We start from the raw sequence: 25,355 nt of genomic DNA, 5'->3' as shown, positions 1-25,355 counted from the left end.
GAATGGAATGGAATGGAATGGAGTGGAGTGGAGTGGAGTGGAGTGGAGTGGAGTGGAGTGGAATGGAATGGAATAGAATAGAATGGAATGGAATGGAATGGAGTGGAGTGGAGTGGAGTGGAGTGGAGTGGAGTGGAGTGGAGTGGAATGGAATGGAATGGAATGGAATGGAATGGAATGGAATGGAATAGAATAGAATAGAATAGAATAGAATAGAATGGAATAGAATAGAATAGAATAGAATAGAATAGAATAGAATAGAATAGAATAGAATAGAATAGAATAGAATAGAATAGAATAGAATAGAATGGAATGGAATGGAATGGAATGGAATGGAATAGAATAGAATAGAAGGGGCCTTGGAGGTCTTTTATTATTTGATTAATAAATAAATTGCCCTCCCAATTCAAAAAACATGAATGTTAAGTTGGACTTAGTTCTGGACAATGTATCAGAGCCCCAACATAAGTGATCTTGGATGAAATTTACAGTGTGAAAGTCCCAGCTTTAGTTCTTCATTCAGTCCCATCGATGGTTTTCTGTCTGGAGAAAATGGAAAACAGGAGCATTATGTATGCTGTCTGGAGGTATAAAAAAACAAACATGACATATAAATATTAAAAATAATAAATAATGATGCCTCTTTATTCATATATTAATAAAACTCTTAATACAGTGACAGTGATTTTTGTGTTAGCAAATATTTTTGGACTCTAGAAGCCATAATTATTTTGTTGCCTATATTCATTTTTGAATGAAAAGCCAAATTTCTGTTAGTGGAAGATAAAGTGGTAATTGTTTTTCCATCCAAGTTCCCACACGTTCTGAAATTATCTCGAATCCAACCTACTTCCATTCCAGACTTCTAACTTCTGTTCTGGACTAACTGTTGCCTGAGGCAAGTTTTAGGATATGATTCCATCCCAAATGTTGAAGTAAGTTTCAACTCAGTATGTGAAATGGGAGCTGTATACCTTCTTTTTGGGATAGGGATTGGATGACTCAGGAAGTAAAATGCCAGTGCTAATACTACAAAGCATTACAAGCCTATAGACCTCCCTGTTGCAGTGTTCCAATAGCAGTGTTAACAGTGTCCCAGTATTTAAGGGGCTGTCACAAAGAAGAGGTGGGGTCAACCTATTCTCCAAAGTTCTTGAAGGAAGAACAAGAACAAGCAATGGATGGAAACTAATCAAGGAGAAAAGCAACCTAGAACTAAGGATACATTTTCTGACAGAACAATTAAACAGTGGAGTGGTTTGCCTCCAGAAGTTGTGGGTGCTCCATCACTGGAGGTTTTTAAGAAGAAATTGCACAGCCATTTTTCTGAAATGTTATAGGGTCTCCTGCTTCAGCAATGGGTTGGACTAGAAGACCTCCAAGGTCCCTTCCAACTCTGTTATTCTGTTGTTACAGTTTTCTAGTCCTTGTCTAACAATTCATATACTCTGAATTCCAGGAAAAAGGAATGAAAACATTTGTTTCCTAGTCCTAGCCTGGTGTGGCTCTGATTCCCTGACAGTGTCTCCGTACTGACTAAAGCCCTTGACTCTTCTGCAGAGAGTCTTTAACCATTACATGCAACCATGGAGCCTTGGTGGAGCAGTGGGCTAATGCCTCCTTAAGTAACACCAGCTGCCTGCAATTAGTGCAGGTTCGAGTCCCACCAGGCTCAAGGTTGACTCAGCCTTCCATCCTTCCGAGGTAGGTAAAATGAGGACCCAGATTGTTGGGGGCAATAAGCTGACTTTGTAATAATGCTGCTTGGGGGCCCCCGAAAGCCCTAATAAGCAGGCATATACATAGAATGAAGGCTATTGCTAAGCGCATTGATTTGTGCTTTATATTGTAAGCCGCCCTGTGTCTTCTGAGAAGGGCGGGATATAAATGGGATTAAAAAAAAACACCATCTAACTGAAACTGGCTTGTCCCCTTCCCATATTATCATTTGTATAATGTGCCTTGGATCTGTCATTCCAGTTAAAAGACTCATATTTTTGTAAACATGACAGATAAGGAAGAATTTGTATCCCCTGAGGTTAGAAAACGACATGGCTGTAGAAAAAATGAAGCTACTTTCAGCTACGTTATGGTGGAAGAAGGTTATTGTAACTGAATGCAGTTACAATTATTGTAATTGAATGCAGCCTGTTGTCGCAACTCAGCAGAGGAAAAATCATATAACAATGGTGTCCTGAACGTATGGGCCTTAAATGATGGAAATTCTCCAGATGAACCTTAAAATATAGCTTGGGACTTTCAGTTACAATACAGATTCCATTCCAGCATTTTCCATGCTCACATGCAGCTCAAGCTTTCATAGCAGGAGAACAATTTTTATGATGTTTTGAAATACTTAGGTTTTGAACTGTTCAGTGGAACATATTTGAGGGAAAAGTCTGACAGATCCCCAAATATGCTAAACAGGTGCTGAAGAAAATGGTGCTGGATGATGCAAAACACCTTAATTTATGAGGTCCAAGCCAAATGCAATTATCACACAACATTTCATTTGGAACATAAAATCAAGCTTTCTGGGCAGTGTGTGCATGTGTGGGTGTCTGAGAAAGTTCACAGTTGTTGAAATATACCACATTTTCATTATCCATGCTACAATGTACAAGCAACATTGATAAACACTGTTATGTTTTAGTCAATAATTTAGTTATACAATGTTTCATAACCATTGTCACGGTACTCTTTATTTATTTATTTATTTTAATTCCATTTATATCCCGCCCTTCTCCAAAGACTCAGGGCGGCTTACAAGCTTAGCAGTAGCCTTCATTCTATGTATATGCCTGCTTATTAGGGCTTTCACACACACCCCAGCAGCATTATTACAAAGTCAGCTTAATTGCCCCCAACAATCTGGGTCCTCATTTTACCTACCTCGGAAGGATGGAAGGCTGAGTCAACCTTGAGCCTGGTGGGATGCGAACCTGCACTAATTACAGGCAGCTGGTGTTACTTAAGGAGGCATTAGCCCACTGTTCCACCAAGGCTCTTTGCCTTACCTCTGGTCTTACCTTAACCACAGATATGGAATGGATTGATCCTCCTCCAGTTTCTTCTTGGCAGGGCTGGGGTAGTCACTTTCAAATACTCTGTGTGTGTGTGTCTGTCTGTCTGTCTGTCTGTCTGTCTGTCTCTCTCTCTCTCTCTCTCTCTCTCTCTCTCTCTCTCTCTCTCTCTCTCTCTCTCCCTCCCTCCCTCCCTGGTCCAAAAGTTCCTTGATATTTCAACCCAGTTTAAAATGACATTTGGCAATGTTACAGATATTGTTATTCCAATTAGGAATGCACTATATATGGCCATGTCAATTCTCAAGAGTCTGTGTAGGGATAGGGACGTAGCAAAGGCAGTCTCATTCCAGCTCTCTCTGCTTGCTTTCTCTACTGAAATATAAAAACATAGATGCTTCACAACCTGGTTAATGTCCTCCTGGACCAGAACACAGAGTATTTAGGGAGAAGGAAAAGAAAGGAGTTCCTGCCAATTTTATTCCACTAACCATTGCTGACTAGAGGGGGCGGCGCTTATCTCCATTTTGAGGCCATGAGCCAGCGATGTCTGAAGACATTTCCACAATCATGTGGCCAGCATGACATCATGGAGTGCGGTTTACTCCCCACTAAAGTTTTACTTATTTATCTAGTCGCATCTGCATGCTTTTGAACTGCTAGGTGGGCCGGAGCTAGATGAAGATGGACGTCCAGTCCCACGATGCTCAGGTCTTGAACTCAGGCTATCGGCTCTAGGCTGTTGGTTGTCTAAACTGTTTGCTTAGGGAGAAGAGATCTAATAAAGGATGGAAAAACAACCATCTGGGCAGCTGTTGAAAAAAATCAACTCAGCCAAGACTATGAAAAAAAAAGTTTTCATTGATCTTGCTGTCTGTTATATTTTCCAGAGGGTTAAGAAAAAGACAAGGGAATTAGCTTGCCTAGAAGAAGTAGATTTGATCCTAATTAATAGGGGCAACCTGGCTGAAGAAGAAAAAGGAACTTTGAAAGAAAGTGACCATATCATTTTAGGGTTCAAGGTATTACAGGAAAACCTGGACTATTGTTCTACATGTACATTAGATTTCAAACAGACAAATTTCAACAAATTTAGAAAGATACTGATCTTAACTGATCTGATAGAAATCTTCACATCAAATGGAGTGCAGGAGGATTGGGAACTTCTGAAAAATAAGATACCGGAAGTACAATCATATATCATTCTGATAACTGGGGTCACCTTAGGAAACCATCACAATGCATAGCTAATTTTGACTGTGCTAAAAGCTACCTGTATAAGAAGTGGTAGACAGGGACAAGGAGATATTTCAACAAGAATCTGATAGTTGTAAAAAGAAAATTAGAAAGGCTAAAGCAGAAAAGAAATTTAGGTTGCAAGGAAAACACAGCCTTTTGACTTTTGCCCAAAGGAGAACTTTTCAAAAAGATCTGAGTGTAACAATTAACAAAGCAGACAATAGCAATTCAGCGTAAGTAAAGAGATAGGAAGCACCTGGCCACCACGAATAAGCATAAGTCTCCAGAACCATGCCAGTCATACCTGAGAGTTGTGATGAAGCTTGAGAATGTCATCTCAGAGCCTCTTTCTGTGAGCTTTCCTATCTTTAAAAATGGGGGGGGGGAGAGAGAGGATCCTGTTAATTAGCAACCAGCTTGACATGGATAGCAGACAAAATTCTGTAAGAGATGATCATGCAGTCACTCTGTGAGCATGCTAAAACAAATGCATTGCTTGACAGGAGTCAGCATGGATTTATCAAGCATAAATTATGCCAAACCAAAGTGATCTCTTTTTCGGCTTCCGGTGGCGTCGCGGCGCCGAAGACAGCCTTCCCGGGCTGCCCGCGGCTCAGCTGTTTGTTTTTTCGCCCGTAACAGCGCCGAACAGCTGTTCGGGCGAAATTGAAGCCCCCTCCTCGGGAGAAGAGGAGGGGGTGAGGCCCCAGGTAGGGGTTGAGTTCTCCGAGGCCGCCTGAGCTCGGAGCTTGGGCGGCTGAAGGATTGAACTCCCCCGAAGCCTGGGTTGCTCCCAGCTGGCTGGCGTGTCTGCTCTGAACTTTTTGGAGCAGAGCCAGGCGTCTGCGAACCATCCCTGCCTGAAGAAAGGACTATGATTTAAAGGAGCAGGCAGAGCGATACAAGAGATAAAGGTGAAGAGGCTTATTTTATTATACTCTCTAACTACTTGAACTTTTTAAACTCTAAGTGAAAGTGCGTCATATTTGAGGATTAAAAGATGGCGGCGAAACCTCCCCCTAAAACTCTTCGGAGTGGTGGATCCTCGCCAGTGCAACAATCATCTTTACAGGCGTTGCACCCTTCTGAAGCGCTGACAGCGAAGGAGTTTCGAGATGCTGTGGATAAACTTTTGGACTCAATTAATCAATCAATGGCTGACAAATTTGCGCAGATGGAGGAGAAATTGGAGAAACTGGAGGAGAGAATGGAAGAGAGGATGGAACAGAAGCTCAGCGTGATGAAGGTAGACATTTTGTCTTCAGTGCATAAAGTGGCGGAATGTGTGGAAGAATTAGATGAAAAGATGGATGATTTGGCTCAAAGGAATGCTATATTAGAAGTTAAAGTAAGAGAGAATGAAAATGTAAGAGACAAACTGGAGAAGGACTTAAGCTTAGCCCAATTCTACCAGATGCAGTTTGCTGTCAGAATCAGAGGCTTAAAAGAGGATACTAAAGAAGATTTGAAGCAGCTGATCTCTGAGGCTTTTGAAGAAGTATTAAACCTGCCAGCATCTGAAATAAGAGCAGCTATGGATAAAGTGTTTCGGGTGAATTCATGGATTGCCAGACAGAGGAAGTTGCCTAGAGATGTGGTGGTTTATTTTGCAAAAAGAGAGATCAGAGATCAAATTATACAAGCTGCCTATGATGTTAAAGTGGTGATTGCTGAACAAGAAGTTTTGGTTTTAAAAGAAATTCCTCCAAGGATTTTAAGGGGAAGGAAGGATTATACATTCCTCGTGCATGAGCTCAAGCAAAGAGATATAAGGTTCAGATGGGAGATTCCTCAGGGGCTGATGGTGATGCATGAAGGTAAAAGGTACCGGTTGATTACTGTGAAGCAAGCGCGTGATTTCTACAATAATGTCCTAAAAGCAACCCCATTAACGCTCCTGGAAGCTGGAAAAGGATCTGGAGAAGAAGAACAACAAGAGGAGGAAACAGAGGAAAGTGGCGTGGGAGGAGATCAAGTTACAACTTCTTTGGATGATCCTAGAGAGCAAAGAGTGACGCGTGCTGCTTTAAAACGAGCAAAGAAAATAATAGAACAAGATCAGCAAAAGACTTCAGTTTCTTCGCAACGTACATACAGTCAAGCTGTGGGAGGGGCACGGCCTAAAGAAGTTAGTCCTATCAAGGCTGTGGTCCAAGGGCTTCTGGATGATATGCATGGCAACTAAATTTTTAACTTGGAATGTTAATGGACTAAATTCACCGCGGAAGAGGAAGAAAGTTTTTCAATATTTAAAGCAATTTAAGATAGATGTTATATGCTTGCAAGAAACGCATATTAGAGTTTTGGATCAAAAGTATTTACTGAACTCGAGACTGGGTACGCATTTTGTTGCCTCTGCAGAGAATAAGAAAAATGGAGTAGTTGTTTATGTTAAAAGTGCCTTAACAGCAGACTTAATTGAAGCAGATAAGCATGGAAGATATGTTATGATTGAGCTGCTGTTAGAAGGAAAAAAGATGCTTCTAGTTGGACTATATGCACCTAACCAACAACAAGCTGATTTTTTTAGCTTACTTCATACAAAGCTTACCCAGTTGGATTATAAATCTTTTATTATTATGGGAGATTGGAATGGTGTTCTGGATGTACACTTGGATAAAGCTGGAGCTTTTAAGCGTATTCCAAGCCACGCCAGACTGCCTAAAACTTTTTTTGAATTGAAGGATGATCTTGAATTGCGAGATATCTGGCGGGAGAGGCACCTGCAGGAGAAGGATTATACTTTTTACTCTGACAGACACCAATCTTTCTCAAGGATTGATTTTATTTTGTTGACTAATGATTTCTTTTTGAGAACTAAAAAAGTGAAGATATGTGCAAGAACTATTTCAGACCACAGTCCAGTTTGGTTGGAGATTGATAAGGAGAAAAGCGACAGGCGCTCGTGGCGCGTAAATGAGAACTTGTTTAGAGATCAGAGAAATGTGGAAGAATGTAAACAGCGGATGAAGGATTTTTTTGAGATTAATATGAATAAGGGTACCTCTATGGATATGGTTTGGGATGCTAGTAAGGCCTATATGAGAGGTGTGTTGATATATATGAATAATAGACGTAGGCGTGTAGTGGAAACCAGAAGGAAAGAACTGGAGAATGAAATAAAGGAAAAAGAAAGGGCTTTGATTTTGAATCCAGGGGACGTGAAGATTAAAGAGGCTATTAGGCTGTTAAGAGGACAATTTGATAAATTAATGGCAGACCAAGTGGCAACCAATCTGCGGTTTGCTAGGCATAATACTTTTTGTAACGCTAATAAACCAGGCAGATGGTTAGCCTATAGACTGAGGAAGAAACAAAGGGCCTCTAATATAGACAAGATTGAATATAAAGGAAGGGTCGTGTTTCAACAGAATCTTATTAAGGATGCTTTTGTGGATTTTTATTCGAAATTATATACCAAAGAGGAAATTGAGGTAAAAGACATTGATAAATATTTGGAGAATGCTAATATTCCGGTCCTTACGCAAGCACAAAGAGAGGGGATTAACCAACTGATCACAGAAGAAGAAATCCTTACAGCAATTAAGGATTTGAAGGTTGATAAGGCGCCCGGTACAGATGGCTTGTCTGCGGCTTTTTATAAAAATTTACAATTTGAGATGATAAAACCGTTAAAGGAACTGTTCCAGACAATCCAGAGGGGGGGAAAGGTGCCACCGTCTTGGAGAACAGCTTTTATCTCATTGATTCCGAAGGAAGATCAGGATGCTACTCAAGTTAAAAATTACAGACCGATTTCGCTTTTAAATACAGATTATAAGATATTTGCTAAGGTTTTGGCTAATAGACTGATGAGGGTTCTGCAACAGGTGATTCATGGGGATCAAACGGGGTTTATTAGTGGTAGGCAAATGAAAAATAATGTTAGACATATAGTTGATGTGTTAGAGTATTTGGAAAGGCACAACCAGATCTCTGCAGCGCTAATTTTTTTAGATGCTGAAAAGGCTTTTGATCAATTGAATTGGCAATTTCTGTTGAGAATGTTAGATAAAATGGATTTTGGGGAAAATTTCTTACAGCCGATTAGGGCATTATATCAAAAGCAAACTGCCCGAATCATAGTTAACAATAGTCTGACGGCAGTATGTAATATTGAGAAGGGTACAAGGCAAGGATGTCCGTTATCGCCCTTGTTATTTGTATTAACTTTAGAGATATTATTGAACAAGATTCGGAATTCGGAAAAAATTAAGGGGATACAAGTTGGAGATCAGGACTATAGATTGAGAGCATTTGCAGATGATCTGGTTGTTACAGTGACCCAGCCAGAGAACTCTGTTGTGGACCTGATAGAGATAATAACACAATATGGGAAGGTTTCTGGATTTAAAGTAAACATACAGAAAACTAAAATTTTGGCTAGAAACATGACAGTTTCACAGAAGGCCTTCTTGGAAGGATTAACTGGATTTGAGATTGTTAAAAGGGTTAAATATTTGGGGGTAATTTTGTCGCCCTCGAATACAAAGCTATATAAAAATAATTATGAAAAATTGTGGGGGAAAATTCAAAAAGAATTGGAGAGTTGGCAAAAATTGCAATTGACTTTGTTGGGACGGATTGCAGCAGTGAAAATGAATGTCCTGCCCAAATTTTTATTTTTATTCCAAATGATACCGATTCTTAAGAAAGACTCTAATTTGGAGGAATGGCAGCGTGGTATCAATAAATTTGTGTGGGCAGGGAAAAAGCCACGAGTTAAACTTAAGATTATGCAGGATATTCGTGAGAGAGGTGGCCTTAAATTGCCTAATTTTAAATTATATTATGAAGCTGCTGCATTAGTAGGAATAAGTGATTGGATCAATTTGACGCAATCGAGGTTATTAAATCTTGAGGGCCATGATTTGTTGTTTGGCTGGCATGCATATTTGTTGTATGATAAGAAGGTAGGTACTGTGTTTAGGACACATATTTTAAGACAGGCATTGCTGAGAGTTTGGAAGAAGTATAGACATAAGCTAAGTTGTAAGATACCATTGTGGGCAATTCCAAAACACGCAATAGAAAATATACATGCTGGTTTCAAACACGATGAGACTACCTACAAGGAAATTTTAAGTTTGGAAAGGAATGTTTGGTGTTTGAAATCATATAGCTTCTTGCGAGAAGAGAAGGTTGTTCAAACATGGTTTCAATATACTCAGCTACGGGCCAGGTGGAAAGAAGACCAGAAAATTGGATTTGCAACGATTGATGAAAATTTGATAAAGCAAATTAGAAATCAGGGACCTGCACACATTAAACGGATATATCTTGCATTGATAGAGATTGATTCAGAAACAGAGCTTGTTAAGGACTGTATGATAAAATGGGCCCAAAATATCGAGGAAGTTATTACAATGGACATGTGGGAGAAGATTTGGGTGAGGAATGTGAAATATACTCAAGCTCAAAATTTAAGAGAGAATTTTTATAAGATGTTTTATAGATGGCATTTAGATCCTAAAAAGCTTGCAAGTATGTACCCGAATTATCAGCCTAAGTGTTGGAGGTGCGGGGTTGAAGATGCAACATATTTTCACATATGGTGGACATGTAAAAAGGTTAAGGCCTTTTGGATTAAAATTTGGTGGAATATACAGAAGATCTTTAAAAGGAGGATAAAGTTTTGTCCGCAATTTTTTTTGTTGGGAATAATTGTTGATGCTACAGTGGTGGACTCCAAGTTGATGCTGAATTTAGTCACGGCAGCAAGACTTTTGATAGGACAATATTGGAAGAAAGAGGAGCTGCCGACTATAGAAGAATGGACTTTAAAGGTTTCCGACCTGGCAGAGATGGCGAAGATATCGGCTTATTTGAAAGATCACTCGCAAGAACGTTATATTATGGAATGGAGAAAGTGGATTGAGTTTATCCAGAATAAGTATAGGGTTAAGAAGTTTTATCTAGCATTCGAATAAGTCTTCTTTCGAGTTTTTTCTTTTCTTTTCCTATTTTTTTTTTATATATATTTAATAATGTTAAGTTTTGTTTGTTCTTATATAAGTTAGAGAGTGATGGATTTTAGAATTTATGGTTGTTAGTATATGGTTGCTTATGATTGCTTTTATATATATATACCTTGTATTTAGCTCTGGGAAGTCCGGGGGGGGAGGGGGGTGGGGGGGAGGGAGGGGAGGGAAGAGGGAGGGGGGAAGGGGGGAGGTAAGGGGGGAGGGAAGAGGTAGGGGGGAGGTAGGGAGGGGAGGGTGGAGGGGGATGGGGGTTTTTAATGGAAAATTGTATTGTAAAACTTTTCAATAAAAAAAAAAAGTGATCTCTTTTTCATAATAATAATAATAATAATAATAATAATAATAATAATAATAATAATAATAATAATAATAATAATAATAATAATAAAAAAGTTGGAAGGGACCTTGGAGGTCATCTAGTCCAACCCCCTGCTCAGGCAGGAAACCTTATATCATTTGAGGCAAATGGCTGTCCAGTCTCTTCTTAAAAACCTCCAGTGTTGGAGCATTCACCACCTATGGAGGCAGGTTGTTCCACTGGTTAATTATTCTAACTGTCAGGAAGTGACCAGATTAGAGACCACAGTAATGTGGTGCTCATAGTGTATCTTGACATCAGGAAAGTATTTTGGTAGAGAAGATGATAAAATGTACTCTGGACTATGCTATCATTCGAACAATGTAAAATTACTTGAATAATTGTGTCCACACACCTGTACAGTAATGTCTTATCATAAAGTTGGAAATAAGAGTTGAGTGACATACTGCATGGTTCCCCTCTAGACCCATATTTATATATAAATTGGATGATGGGTAAGATGTTCTTTTAACAATGAGATTGGGAGCTTGTAAACACATTAAAGGACAGTGTACAGTTTCAGGAGGATCTTAAGAAGGTGGAATAACAGGAAGAAATGGAATGTGCAACATTTGAATAGTAAAAATCAAAAGGATGAATAACAGGTTGGGACTATATTGTGTAGTCTTACATACAAAAAGAATATGGATGCAAATTATTTTAGAATGGGCATTGATAGCATGCCCAGAGAAATATCTCAGTAGGAGAGCAGCCAAGATGATAAGTGGCCTGGAAAGAAAGTTTATGGGGAAAGGATGAAGATGTTGGGTATGTTTAGACTGGAGATGGGAATACTACAGGTAGGTATGACAGATGTTTTCAAGTACTCAAAGGGTTATTTTGTAAAAGATGGAGCAGAATTATGCAGAGTTGTTCCAGAAAATAGGACAATAAAGAATGGATTTGAATTATAAGGAAGTAGAGTAGATATTGGTTAGATATCAAGAACAATTTTCCAATTGTAGGAGCTACTCAAAAGTGGAAAACATGGCACCAGAAAAGAGTTCACCAGAGATGTGTGAACAAAAACTGGTTCTCCATCTGTCAAGGATGCTATAGTAATGATTCCTCTCTTGGACAAAAGTTCAGCTAAAGGATCTACAAGTTCCTTTCCAACCCATACATCTATGGTTTTATGGGGAAAATATCCAGAAGAAAAAAAATGAAAAATTCTTGCCCCACCCTTCCCTTTTGGTATTCTGATTATATAATGGCCTTCCTAAAAACATTGTTCCCCTTGACCATTAAAAATCTACCCCATTTGTTATAGAAACTAACTTGACCAGGTAATACAGCGGTCTTCAAACTTGGCCCTTTTATGACTTGTGGACTTCAACTCCCAGAGTTCCTCAGCCAGCGTGTCTGGCTGAGGAATTCTGGGAGTTGAAGGTCACAAGTCATAAAAGGGCCAAGTTTGAAGAGCCCTGTGGTAATAACTATGTTAACTATTGCTAATGCTTAGCATTATGCTAATAATATCTGGTTTCCAGAATTCCAGCAGAGAATCATTTCTTCAACACATTACCATGTGCAAATATTTGTTTTTATGGTATTATTACTGGATGATGAGCTAACATTTGCTAGGAACCGGAGGCTTTACAAGAAACCAGATTACTGTCTTTGTGACAAATTGTGTGAAGCCTCTGAGGAATGCTACTTTTCCTATGTCAGAAAAGGGGGGGGGAAGCTTGTGATAGTTCAATTTTCTTTCCTTTGCATCACAAGAGAAATTCAATGTTCATAGTAGCCTAGCAAATCTACTTTACACTTCTCCATGACCAAGCCAACATTTGATATATTTTGTTTATTTGAATTATATCTATTCTAGGCTTTTCCATATATATGTCCGTTCACATCAGTTCTTGAGAAATAAGCTGAAAAAGTTTTTAAAAGATCCAGCATGATTCAGAAATGGTGTCAACGCTGCTAACATCAGATGTTCTTGCTTTGACAACAGATGGAAATACAGCCATTTTCTTTATTGCTTTTAGAATTAGTTGCTGCTGGGAGGGGAGAATAGGGATGAGAGTCCAGCTAGTCATAACAATAAAAACTCAGCCATGGGAACCCAAGGACATTGGGCCCAGAGCTGATAGTGTTTGGGTGGGCTGGACAGCTGGGGAGAAAGTCCATGCTTCAAGCTAATTGGGGAATGTGATTTATGACTGTTTATTGGAGGAGGGAATTGCACTTTGTTACTTTGTATCCAGTGAAGAAGAATTTAATTTCTGGTTTCAACTATGTACTGCCGATACTTTGTTTCTTGAATAAAAGATTCTTTAAGATAAACAATGCTTCAAAGTTCTTTTGAAGAGTTTCATCGGTCAGAACCATGACAGCTGGACCGGGATGACAGGATAATGTGCCTGAAACACAGAATGCCATGGAATCAGTGCTGGAATTCAGCCAGTTCGCACCAGTTTGGCAGAACCGGTAGCTAATTTTTTGTTGCCCAGGCCCAGAGGGGACTTGCAGAAGCGGCATCCACACAGAGAACTGGTTCTTCACATATTTGAATCTCACCACTGCATGGAATGGTACTGACTGAACTATCTTCCCTTTATCCTCTTGCTCTAATTTGTGAAAAAAGTTGAACTGCCAGCATAGTAATTTTTTTTTAATCTGCCTTGGCCTGCAAGATCTTAACTGCCACCTATAAAAAAGGACATTTGGGAAAAGGAAGTTTGGCTTCTGAAACAGGAGCCTTGAAAGATTACAATGTAGGGAAAGTCACTTTCTCCCAAGCCTCTAAGGCAGGAGTGGGCACCTATGGACCCTTTACAAGCTGTGGACTTCAACTCCCAGAATTTCTGAGCCAGCAGGGGCCATAGTTGCCCACCCCTACATTAAGGGCTTTAAAGATCAAATCTAGTTCTTTGAACTGGGCTCAGAAATCAGGATAATCAATGCAGAACTATTATTACTGATTAGCCTTAGACATGCAGTGAGTGTTACATGGAGTTATTTATTAAATTTGTTAATATTCTATCAACTTCTGTGCCATATTCAATTGAATAAAAAACTTATATTCCAACTCATCATCTACGTTCCAAACCAGCACAGAATGATACATTCTTTACAGAATTTCAAAATCAAGAATGTAAAAAAACTCACAGGAAATGAGAGAGTGGTCGTAAATTAATAGAAATGTTAAAACACATAAAATACCCAATTAAGGTTTGACTAGTACTGAAAGCTTCCTTAGTGGGAAATCAAATTTCTTGAGGGAGACACTTCAAAGTGGACTAGCATAATCCCGAAAAGCCATTAATCTTGCCATCCCTGTCTAAACTTCACAAGTCCTCTCTGAAAGAAGACTTGGGTTGACATTTTAAACTCTGTCCAGCTCATGATTACATCACTGGAAACATGATACCATCTACAGTTGCTGAGCTCACTTGGAAATCCAGATGACAATGATAATAATTTCCTCCTGATTTCTAAAGCCTAGCTGATTCTGGAATGTACCGTTTCAGGTTGCAATGTTCTGTGTGTCTATGTGTCTCTGTGTTGTGAAATTCCTAATAGGCCGTTTCACAGCTTAGTGACCTATAGTGTCTTCATGGCACCTTCCAAACATCGCTGAAGCCTGGATTTGTGCCATTATTTGGGCACAACAATGATTGGACAACTGAAGTGGCTCTGCTATATAGTGGAGAATGACAGTAAGTCATTATGGGAGAAGGGATGACCACAAAATGTTCAAAATGATGACCTGTCTTGAACCACAAAATTCATCTCCTTTTCTCAGGAGGGTAGAGAATGTGCATGTCACCAGTACAGAAAAAAAGCCCTCTGCCTGAGTTGTCAGCTGCAGGTGGGAAGGAGACCGCATCATTCTTCCCAAACATCCCAAAGTCTTGGTCCTATTCTGCTTTGTTCAAAGACAAACAAGCAACGGGTGCAATTCAAGGTGCTGGTTGTCACCTTTAAAGCCCTTCCTGGCTTTGGACCAGATTATCTGAAGGATCGTCTCATGCCAGTCACATCTACCCGACCGACTGGAGCGGGGAGGCAAGGAATGTTGTGGGTCCCATCCCCTAAGGAGATGCATCTGGTGGGACCCAGAAGAAGGGCCTTCTCCATGGTGGCTCCCTCTCTCTGGAACATCATTCCCTCCAAGATTACACTGGCCCCCATTCTAACACTCTTTCGGAAGGAGCTGAAGACCTGGTTCTGTCAGCAGGCCTGGGGAACCCAGAGCAGGATAAACCCCATTAAATGGCTGGTATGAACTGTGTGTTGTCGCTGGGGTGGGGGGTTATTATATTATTTTATTATTTTTCCTCTTGTTACATTTGTATTTTTATAGGGTGTTTTTCTATTTATGTAAGCCGCCCTTGAGTCGCCATCTGCAAGTAGGCAGCAATACAAATTTTCTAAATAAATGAATAAATCTCCCTGCATATTAGAACGGAAATGGTATTGCGGGGAACACTATTCTATAACCCTAAACCTCCCCCCCCACATTATATTTTTTAGTTTTGTGTTCAGGGATCGTATGTTTTAAATTGAAAAGATCAGGCAAGGTCTTGATTCATCAGCCACTGTTCAGGGATTGCTCCACTTTGGTCTCCTTCTGTGGGGTGTCCTTCTGATCTTCAGGTTGGAGAAGACTGTTGTACTGCATAAAAATCCATCTCTGCTCCAAGATCTGGAGCCACACAAGGTATGGAATACCATGTCTGGATCTCTAAGGTTATCATGCTGGCACAAGGTTATGTGGATTAAAGGACTCCCCCCCCCCCTTGTACTTTTTGCTAGGCAGCTGGATGCCTTCTGAATGCTCAGCTAAGACTTTGTCCTCCGGTTGCTGTGTAGCATGACCCAGCCGTCTTGCATTCCCATAAGTGAACTTTCCAGTCCTTGACTCTCATGCCGTCTTCCAAAAATCTGTTGCTCTCTATTGCTTGCTCCCCAAAGGCAGCATCGCCAGAAGGAAAATACGCAGCCCTTCTCCTCCACTTCTTTCTCTGCACCTCCCATTTCTATCTTCTGATGCTGGAGTTGGAGAGGCAGAGAAGTCGGCAGCCACTGCTGCTATCTGGCCTCCAGCCTTGAACCGACCCGCTAATGAGGGCCAGGTTTATTTCCAAGCCTCCAGCAGTTGCCAAGAAGACATCCTTGCTACAAGACGGGAAAAGAAATCCACGTCAGGCACGACTACCCCGGCCTTTTTAAGTTCAGCAAGTAATGGCAGGGAAGTATGTGAATCACGTTCGTTTGCGCCCATTTCTCTGCTTCATCTGCTGACTTTTAAAAATAGATCTTCAGGATTGGTCATAATTTGCCGTGAAACTGAGTTTTAGGCTTAATGCACACTAGCCTGGCTGTGGGGGGGCATACAGATGTTTGCCAGTCTTAGTCACTGTTAGAGAAGGTTAGGAAGCAGCCCAGGGCTCTCTCTGTCTCTCTCTCTCTTTCACAGGCAATATTTGAATTTTTCCCAGTTCAGGGAAAGGTGGAGAAACTGGGAGCCCTTTTTAAGAAAATCTTTCCAAAAGGAATAACAAAAGTTAAAAAAAGAGGCTCTTGTGCATTTTAAGAATAGATTTCTGACTGCATAAACTTTGGAAGATGAAGACCAACATCTGGCAGAAAGGCATTTAGAGAGAAAGAAACTGCTCGGCAGAGGTCAGAGATAACAGATGAGACAATTCTGTGAGCCAATATAGGGGGTTGTTGCCAGGCTCTGGGATTTAGAAAACTTAGCTACCCCGGATTCAAGGAATTCCTGCTCAGTGGCCTTTGCAGCTCACCAATCCCTAGCAGTACTTCCAGTGGTGGGATTCAGCCAGTTCGCACCACTTTGGCAGAACCGCTAGCTAATTTTTTGTTGCCCAACCCCAGAATGGACTTCCGGAAGAGCCAAGTTTGAAGACTCCTGGTCTAACTAATTTGGCCTACAAGATTGTTGGGAAACTTAATGGGCAAACAGAGTCAGCTTTTTAAGCAAGTATTCTTTGGGGGAATAAAAAAAACCTAGTATATAAATATAAACCATGAAGTGTTACTGAGCTTATTTCAAGGTATGGATAATATCAGTGTCCTACAAGAATTCCATGGGGGTGAGGGCACAATGGTTCAGTGTTTAAAGATACTGAGCTTGTCAGCTGGAAAGCTGATAGCCCAGGGCTCTCATTACTTGCTCTAGCTCTTGTCCACTTAGCAGTTCGAAAGCATGCAAAGGCGAGTAGATTAATAGGTACCATTTTGATGGGGAGGTTACAGCTTTTCGTGAGACTCTGGGTATAGTCCTGCTGGCCCAGGGGTAGGCAACCTCAGCTCTTTTATGACTCATGGACTTCAATTCCCAGAATTCCTGAGCCAGCTTGAAGTCCATGAGTCATAAAAGAGCTGAAGTTGCCTACCCCTGTGCTGGCCATATGACAGCCACAGAAATCTCTTCAGACAACATTGACCCTTTTGGCTAAGAAACAGAGATAAGTACTGCCTCCTAGAGTTGGACACAACTGGTCAGTAGAAACATTTACCCTTAACTTTTAAAAGAGTTCCAGCCAAAATGTTTACATGAATTTCCTCCAGTACACGAGTCATACATCCGAGGAGTTTCATGAGACCTTCTCACTTTGAACATGGAACACTTCTCACATTAAAAACATGCGTGTTTTTAGGGCTTTCACAATGGCGTATAGGTTTATGTTGGATTATAGCTTTCAGTTTTCTATGAAAAGATTTAATTCTTATCCACAACTGATATCTCTATCAATCTTGTGGAGCACTTTAGATTTTTTTTTCTAGTAGAAAACACAAAATAGTGATGACATTAATATCTCCTCTATATTTCTCCCTTTCATTTGTAGAAGGATTTGTGGAAATGCTGCATAAGCCAAGAGATTTAGAGACTGCTGTATGCTGAAATTCCTCAATTTTTCCTAGGAACTTCTTTCACTAGGGACTATAGTTTCTCAGCAAGTGATAGCATTTAGCTCAAAGCTAAGTAGAGATAAACCTGGTTAGTACTTGCATAGCAGACATCAAGAAATCCAAGGGCTGAAGATAAAACGGGAAATTCAAATTAACATTTTGAAAGCAGCCATATTACTGAATTTTCCTAGAATCAAAATAGTCCCATCGATGTGGTTATCAGGATGAGTCACAGCCTCTAACAGACTTAGCATCAGTCTTGTGTGATAAGCTAAGCAAAGTCAGTTCTATCTAGTTCATATTTGGATGGGAGACCACTCAGAAATCCAAGGTCTGTAGATTAAACTGGGAGGCTGAATGAAGTTCTGGAATCACTGTGGAACAGTAACAAGAAAACTAATGGGCAGCCTGAATTTGGCTGGAGAGGTTAACTTTTAATGCAGGATTCAGTACACACCAGCATTGCTCCACGAAGCCTTGGGATCCAAGGCCCGGCAAACCACCTCTTTCTTAGAATAGAATAACAGAGTTGGAAGGGATCTTGGAGGTCTTCTAGTCCAACCCCTGCTCAGGCAGGAAACTCTACACTTATAACTGGTTGCCCAATCTCTTATTAAAAACTTCCAGTGTTGGAACATTCACAACTTCTGGAGGCAAGTCATTCCCCTGATTAATTGTTCTAACTGTCAGAAACTTTATCCTTAGTACTAGGTTGCTTCTCTCCTTGATTAATTTTCTATCCATTGCTTCTTGACCTGCCTTCTGGTGCTTTGGAAAATAAGTTGACCCCCTCTTCTTTTGTGGCAGCCCCTCAAACATTGGAACACCGCTATCATGTCACCCTTCGTCCTCATGAAAATGAAACTTGACATACCCAATTCCAGCAACTGTCCTTTATACGTTTTAGCCTCCCGTCCCCTAATCATCTTTGTTGCTCTTCTCTGCAGGGTCTTTCTAGAGCAGGGGTCTTCAAACTTGGCCCTTTTATGACTTGTGGACTTCAGCTCCCAGAATTCCTCAGCCAGCATTGCTGGCTGAGGAATTCTGGGAGCTGAAGTCCACAAGTCATAAAACGAAGGGCCAAGTTTGAAGACCCCTGTTCTAGAGCCTCAACATCTATCTTTCTTTCTTTCTTTCTTTCTTTCTTTCTTTCTTTCTTTCTTTCTTTCTTTCTTTCTTTCTTTCTTTCTTTCTTTCTTTCTTTCTTTCTTTCTTTCTTTCTTTCTTTCTTTCTTTCTTTCTTTCTTTCTTTCTTTCTTTCTTTCTTTCTTTTTTACATTGTGGCGACCAAAGCTGGACGCAGTATTCCAATCCTTTCCATCCACACCGGGGTAGCTTCGGTTTGATCCAGCGGGAACAGCCAACCGGCTCCCTGGCTTTCCCCCCCCCCCCGTCCCAGAATTAAGGAAGCAGGGACTTTAATGCGAGCCGTGTGCCACGGGAGCAACGGCTGGGAACGGGTCTCCCCTTTTCCCCGCCTGGCTCCACCCCTCCCCCGAAGGAAGGGCTGCCAATGCATGCGCGCGGGGGTGGGGTGGGGGGGCTCATGGGCTCGGGGGAGGAGTGCTGCGGTTGAGCGGGTGGCTGGGCTGGGGAATCGCCCTCCAGGTAGATGGGCTACAAATCGTCTGCTTGGAATAGTAAGGTCGCGGCCGCGTTTCCTCGGTTGGCTGATTGACAGCCCGCGCCCGGCTATATAAAGCGGGCGAGCGAAAGGCTGGGGAGCCACTTCAAAGCCCTCCCAGGCGCAACCCCGCCGAGAGGACAGCGCTTCCGTGCCTTTTTGGTCTTCTGGACTTGGATTTGGCAGCCATCAGCCGGAGGGTTCGTGGAAACGCTCCTGGGCAGGTAAGACTTGGAGCCGGTGCTTGCCGGAGAGGCGCAACGGAAAGGAGGAGGAACAACTTCGCAAAGTTTCCTCGTCGGGAAGGCTCCGACGCGTGGCTTAGAGGAGTCCTTTTCCTTCCTCTGCCCTCAGCCAAACTCCGGGAGTGGAAGTGAGGTTTGTAGGAGGACGAGCGCGCAAGAAGAGTCCTTGGTTCCGAACAGGCATCGCGTGCATCGGATTCGCAGAGCAATCGTTTCCCCGTCTGTTCCGATGCAATTCTTCGGGACCCGTCCCGGTGATAGATGGCCAGAATGAAAGTCTCAGTCTGCCTCCGGATCCCTTTCCCCCTCCCACCCCATCCCCCTAGCACGTCGACTTTCTAACGTTGTTAGCGCAGACACTCGGCTGGTTGGTTAAGGATTCTTGCTTTCCTTAAACACCCTCTCGTAAAAACGAGCGAGCTTTTCCAGTTGGAGGTTTTAAATCTATCTTTAGAAGTCGTAAAAAGCACAACCCAGCGCCGGGGCTTGGATTTTCTTGCCCTTTTAGATGGGAGGGAAAGGGATATCTATATGCAGGGGGGCTCCCACCCCAAAGTGACCCACGGAACCTTTTAAGTCAGAACTGTCCTGTATCTTGTGCCGTGTGTGCAGAAGTACGCGAGGCAAGCGTGCAAGGCTATACGTGTCTCTCTCGAGTCCGAAGAGGGTTTAACGAAGCTTGTAACGGAGGAAAGCTGCGTTCTCCACCCAATACAAGCCACAAGAAGAGCATCTTTGGGTCACAGCCTCTGGAAGAAAAAAAAAATTCCCTGCACAACTTCGGTATAAGAATTCCCATTTATCTGATTGAGTTTAGCGCTGGGGAGCCTCGTGTCCTTCTGGAGAAGGACTTGATAGTTTTCTGATGGACTTTTCAGGAATTGCTGCTGAAACATTAGCAAAGCTGACAGCGTTCAGGTGGACTTTCAGCACCTTTTTATTTCCTAAGGACAGATCCGTGGTCCTTAAACCCTCCTTTCAAAGTATAATCCTTGTACAATGTAATGTGCAGCCTTGGCAAGAACTTGTATCTCTACTGCATACCCTAATACCGTAGATGTAAAAAAAACAATATTAGATCTCCCGGAGGGCTGAAATAGTGTAACTTTAACTTGTATGGGGAGGTTATACTTGCAGTGTTGTGTATGTTAATATGCAGTTGTGCAGCTTTCCCTGTTTGTCAGTGAGTACTTCGTGTAGCTTTCCATGTTTGTCATCTCAACATTTTTGACTTGGGAATTTTTTTTACTGGCTATGAATTTTCCTGCTTTGATGCGGAATAAATACCCAGTTATGAAATCTACAGTACAATCTTAAATAGAAGTAATAGATTTATATTCTACTTTTTTAAAAAAAAACTGCAGATCATATTAAATTTTCAATTTAAAATTTGCAGTTAATGGAATGTTTCACTACTTGAACTGTTAAACAGGTAATTTATTCAATGAGATTTCCAAGAACTCCATACAGGACTGCGGTTGAAAACTCACATTTATGGTTAGATCATGAAATCTAAATATTTTTATAAGTAAAGAAGGCTGTGGACATAGAATAGATCAAAATGAAGTGTCATTTTATGCTGATGCAACAATAGACACAGAGAAATAAGCTGTCTGCTATTTCTCCAGTGGTCAATGTGTATATACGTATGTACTGTATAAGTGTTGGGTGTATGTGAGAGAAATACTGAAGCATTAGCACATGCTATATATATGAAACCCTGCTGGAAATATCATTATCTTCTAAGAATGTAACTCTGGAGCTGGCCAAAAATGGCTTTAAGAGATCCAATAGCTAATAGACAATCCAGCACCCAGATGTCTCACAGAAAACCTTTGAAGAAATTCTGTCCATATCATATATCTGTTTCCTTGAAATATATATATATATATATATATATATATATATATATATATATATATATATATATATATATATATATATATATATATATATATATATATATATATATATGTTTTCTGACCAAAGATCGATCGATCTATCTATCTATCTATCTATCTATCTATCTATCTATCTATCTATCTATCTATCTGTTAAATGTTTGTTAAGCATTCAGAATACACTTGCTTAGTCCCAGACACGGGACAAAACTTATTTTCTGTTTCAGCCTAGCCCAAGGCCATCTACAGGCAGTAGCCACAGCAGTGGCAGCTCATATTTGTGTAAATTTTTTGGCTTGCTAACAAAGAATGATCATATTGGTCTCCCTTTATTCTTTGTTAGCAAGCCAAAAAATTTACATATATACATATATACATATATACATATACATACATACATACATATATATATATATATATATATATATATATATATATATATATATATATATATATATATATTTGGGGGGGGTCTTTTCCTGACTACTTTCCCTGCATTTCAAATGAGCTTTTTTACTAATTTCATCATAATCAACCCCAGATCAAGTGACTGATTGTATACAGAGGTAAAAGCATGGCCAAAGTAAGCATATTGATCCTGTATAGTAGCAGAGTGTTATGTATTCCCTATATACAACAAATAAGAAATGTTACACACTGCCACACAGAGGAATTTTCTTAGCTGGATTTTTGGAGATGAGTTAAGTGGTTAAAATTGGTAAAGGAGCCTCAATAATGGATACATCTTGGTTTGTTCCTAGGCATGATGTTACAGAGGAGTTGGTTATTGGGGCTACTGATCTGTCTAGGTTTCGGTCTTTCATCACAGGCTCAAGGTGAGTCTTTGAATTTCTGTATTCTGTATTGAATTTCTGCATTGTCTGAACAATTCAAAGCAGGCAGAAATTTTAACTATAACAATATCTAATGAAACTGAGGCTCCAGTTGTGTGCACATGACTTTGGCTTTCACTTAAGAATTCTTACTCAAGTATGTCTTTCCACTGCATGCCTAAAATATGAAACTGGAATGGGCCTGTCTCAAAAGATGTGGAGGCAGAGGAGGGGGTCAAGAGATGGAGACATCGAGGTAAGGAAGCTTTCTCCACTCTTACCTAACCACAATACAGGCATGAAGAAATTAAAAGAAAAATCTGCCATGTCCCCAGGACGTCGCCCTTGCCAGCTGATAAACAAAGCAGAGTAATTATAACTATAAATAATAGCATATTTATGTGTATATAATAGTAAAAAATACCTATCCCAGGTCTTTGGAAAGTATTTGATAGGTGGACAAAAATGCCAAATTCAGCATAAACAGCTGTCTGACTGGGTGACCAAACTATAATAATAACATCAACAACAACCCAGTCCTTGATTTATAACCACAGTTGAGCCCAAACTGTCTGTTGCTAAGTTGTTAAGTGAGTTTTGCCCCCATTTTCTTGCCACAGTTATTAAGCGAATCGCTGCAGCTGTTAGGTTAGTAACATGATTATTAAGTGAATCTGGCTTCTCCCTTGACACTGCTTGTCAGAAAGTGGCAAAAAGTGTTCACATGACCACAGAACCCTGCAACTGTCATAAACACATGCCAGTTGCCAATTTTGATCACGTGACCATGGGGACACTGCAATGGACCCACATGTGAAAAACAGTCATAAGTCACTTTTTCCAATGCCATTGCAGCTTCAAACAGTCACTAAATGAATGGTACCTAAGTCGAGGATCACCTGTAATTCATTAGACTTGTATGGCATGTGCTGCCTTGGCTAAACTGGTGTTGAAGTTGGGTTTTCCCCCTTCTTCCAACCCCACCCAAGACCAAGCCTCAAAGTCTACAAAATCTGCTAAGCTTCTCTTGCAAATTTTGGAGGGAAATCAGGTTGCTGCGGTGGCTTGAAAGAGTCCGTAGAGGCAGAACAAAGATTGATGGATGTCATGTTGATGCATTTTTCTGCCAGCTTAAAAAGTGAGGGAGGGCACTTCAACTGAGCAGCAGGCAAAGGCCCAATGTTTAAAATGGGCCACTAACTTAGGTCAAACACCCACCTCAGTGTGAGTTTTGGACATCACCTTAATTCGTGATTAAAAGACCGCACCTCTTCCTCTTTCTCCTGAATTACTTGGCTAGTAAATGTATTTAGAATTTGATTCATTCTGAGAATTAAGACTTTGCCAATTGTTTATAAAATAGCTCTAAATCTACTTGGGTTGCTAGGTTTTGCTAATGTGTTGCTCTTCTTTGAGAAGTTCCCAGGGCTGTCCTTGGCTTCAACAGATGCTGCAGTGTTGCATCTTTCCTGGCAGGCCAGTTGATTTGGCTTGAATTTTCAATAAGCACATCTCTTTCATATATTTTAGCAAGAGACAGTAGCAGCTAGACAAGATCATTTCATGCCAAAGAGCAGCAGTTATTCATACTAAGCATGGAAGCATCCCATACAATGATGTCATACATGTCTTGATGTTATCATGCAGATGGTTGAAATGATATCATGATGATCTCAAGACCCAAATGAGGTATTTAAATCATTCCATTCACATGAGAACCTCATGAAGTAGGAGTTGTCAATTCCATGGAAATACCTTGGAGGTAAATTCTACCAGAAAAGTAACCAAAGTTACTTTCAACATGCTGGGTGGGTTTACACAATGTCTTAAACCAGAGGTCCCCAAACTTTTGGGCACCAGGGACCAGTTCCGAGGAAAGAGTTTTTTCATGGACTGGAGAATGCATGGTTTTGTGTGCTGCCTGCATCTCACAGATGGGGCTTTGCTTGTTTGTGTGGACCGGTTGTTGGCATGCTACGGCCCAGTACTGGTCCATGGACCAGGGGTTGGGGACCCCTGTCTTAAACCATATGTTGACTCTCTACTTCTGGACTATTCAGTAGACAAACTGTAGCTTAGCATGCATTTTAATGTGTTTTAAGTCTGGAGCTTGAGCTATAATATACTTGAGTAGGAGACTAACTTAAATGATACCCATTGATTAATTCCCTATTTATCTAATGTGAGCCATTGACAAGAGCAGAAGATTTGGATCAGAAAGCCTTCATGAATATTTTTTGTTTAGGTGGCTGAGGTTGAAAACAAACAAAACTAAACAGCCTAGATTTCACAGTCTGTAAAGTTGAGCTACATATGTCCTACCTTGTAGGGTTTTTTTGTGGGAATGAGTGAGTAAATGGCTGCAAATTGAACTACAGGTAGTCCTTGACTTACAATCATTCCTTTAGTGACCATGTGAAGTTACAACAGCGCTGAAAAAAGGTGACTTATGACTGCTTTTCACACTGATAACCACTGCAGCATCCCCACAGTTGCATGATCAAAAATTGAAAGCTTGGCAACTGGTATGTATTTATGACCATTGCAGAGTCCCGGGGTCATGTGATCTCCTTTTGTGACCTGACAAACAAAGACAGTGGGCAAGCCAGTTTCACTTAACAGCTGTGTTACTAACTTAACAACTGCAGTGATTCACTTAACAACAATGGCAAGAAAGGTCATAAAAATGGGGGCAAAACTCACTTAACAACTCTCTTGCTCAGCACTGGAAATTTAGGGCTTGACTGTGGTCGTAAGTCGGGGACTCTCTGTCTAATTTTTAAGAGCAATGGTAAATAATCACGCTAAAACTGTATCAGAGTGAAAGGACATATGGGACAGATGATAGTCAATTACTTTGGTCATTCCCTTGTTGTAACCCTGTCACTGTTTGGTGGTGGCTTTGCAGATGGTGAGAGAGAGGATGGGACCTCTTTCGACTTACTGAAAATCAGCAACATAAACAGAAAGACAATTGGAGCAAAACTATTTCGGGGGCAACATTTCTAATGTCCCAGCATATCGCTTCGTCCGGTTTGATCGCATCCCTCCAGTTAATTCAGAGAAATTAAGACAAATTATTAAGCTGATGCAGCAGAACGAGGGCTTCATACTTACAGCCACCATGAGGCAGGATAGGAGTTCCAAAGGGACCATCCTTGCATTGGAAGGTCCTGGCATCTTTCAACGTCAGTTTGAGATTGTTTCCAATGGTCAAGAAAATACACTTGAACTTTCCTATTGGATTGATGGAGCCTGGA

The 25,355-nt window shown here is 40.8% G+C and overlaps 1 protein-coding gene across 1 annotated transcript in view; it reads left to right on the top strand.

The window, feature by feature from the left end:
- Nucleotides 1-22,025: 22,025 nt before the first annotated feature.
- Nucleotides 22,026-25,355, top strand: part of THBS2 (thrombospondin 2) — a gene marked incomplete at its 5' end in the record, with an annotated part of 54,127 nt that continues 50,797 nt past the window's right edge. Inside the window, 3 exon segments of the mRNA XM_083350197.1 lie at nucleotides 22,026-22,098; nucleotides 25,004-25,089; nucleotides 25,091-25,348. Coding sequence (XP_083206323.1) covers nucleotides 22,026-22,098; nucleotides 25,004-25,089; nucleotides 25,091-25,348 — 417 coding nt within the window.

This window comes from Vipera ursinii, assembly GCF_947247035.1.
Source record: "Vipera ursinii genome assembly, chromosome: 1".
In the NCBI taxonomy this organism is placed as follows: Eukaryota; Metazoa; Chordata; class Lepidosauria; order Squamata; family Viperidae; genus Vipera; species Vipera ursinii.
Note: the sequence above shows the minus strand (reverse complement) of the source record. Positions and strands in the feature narration are given on the sequence as shown.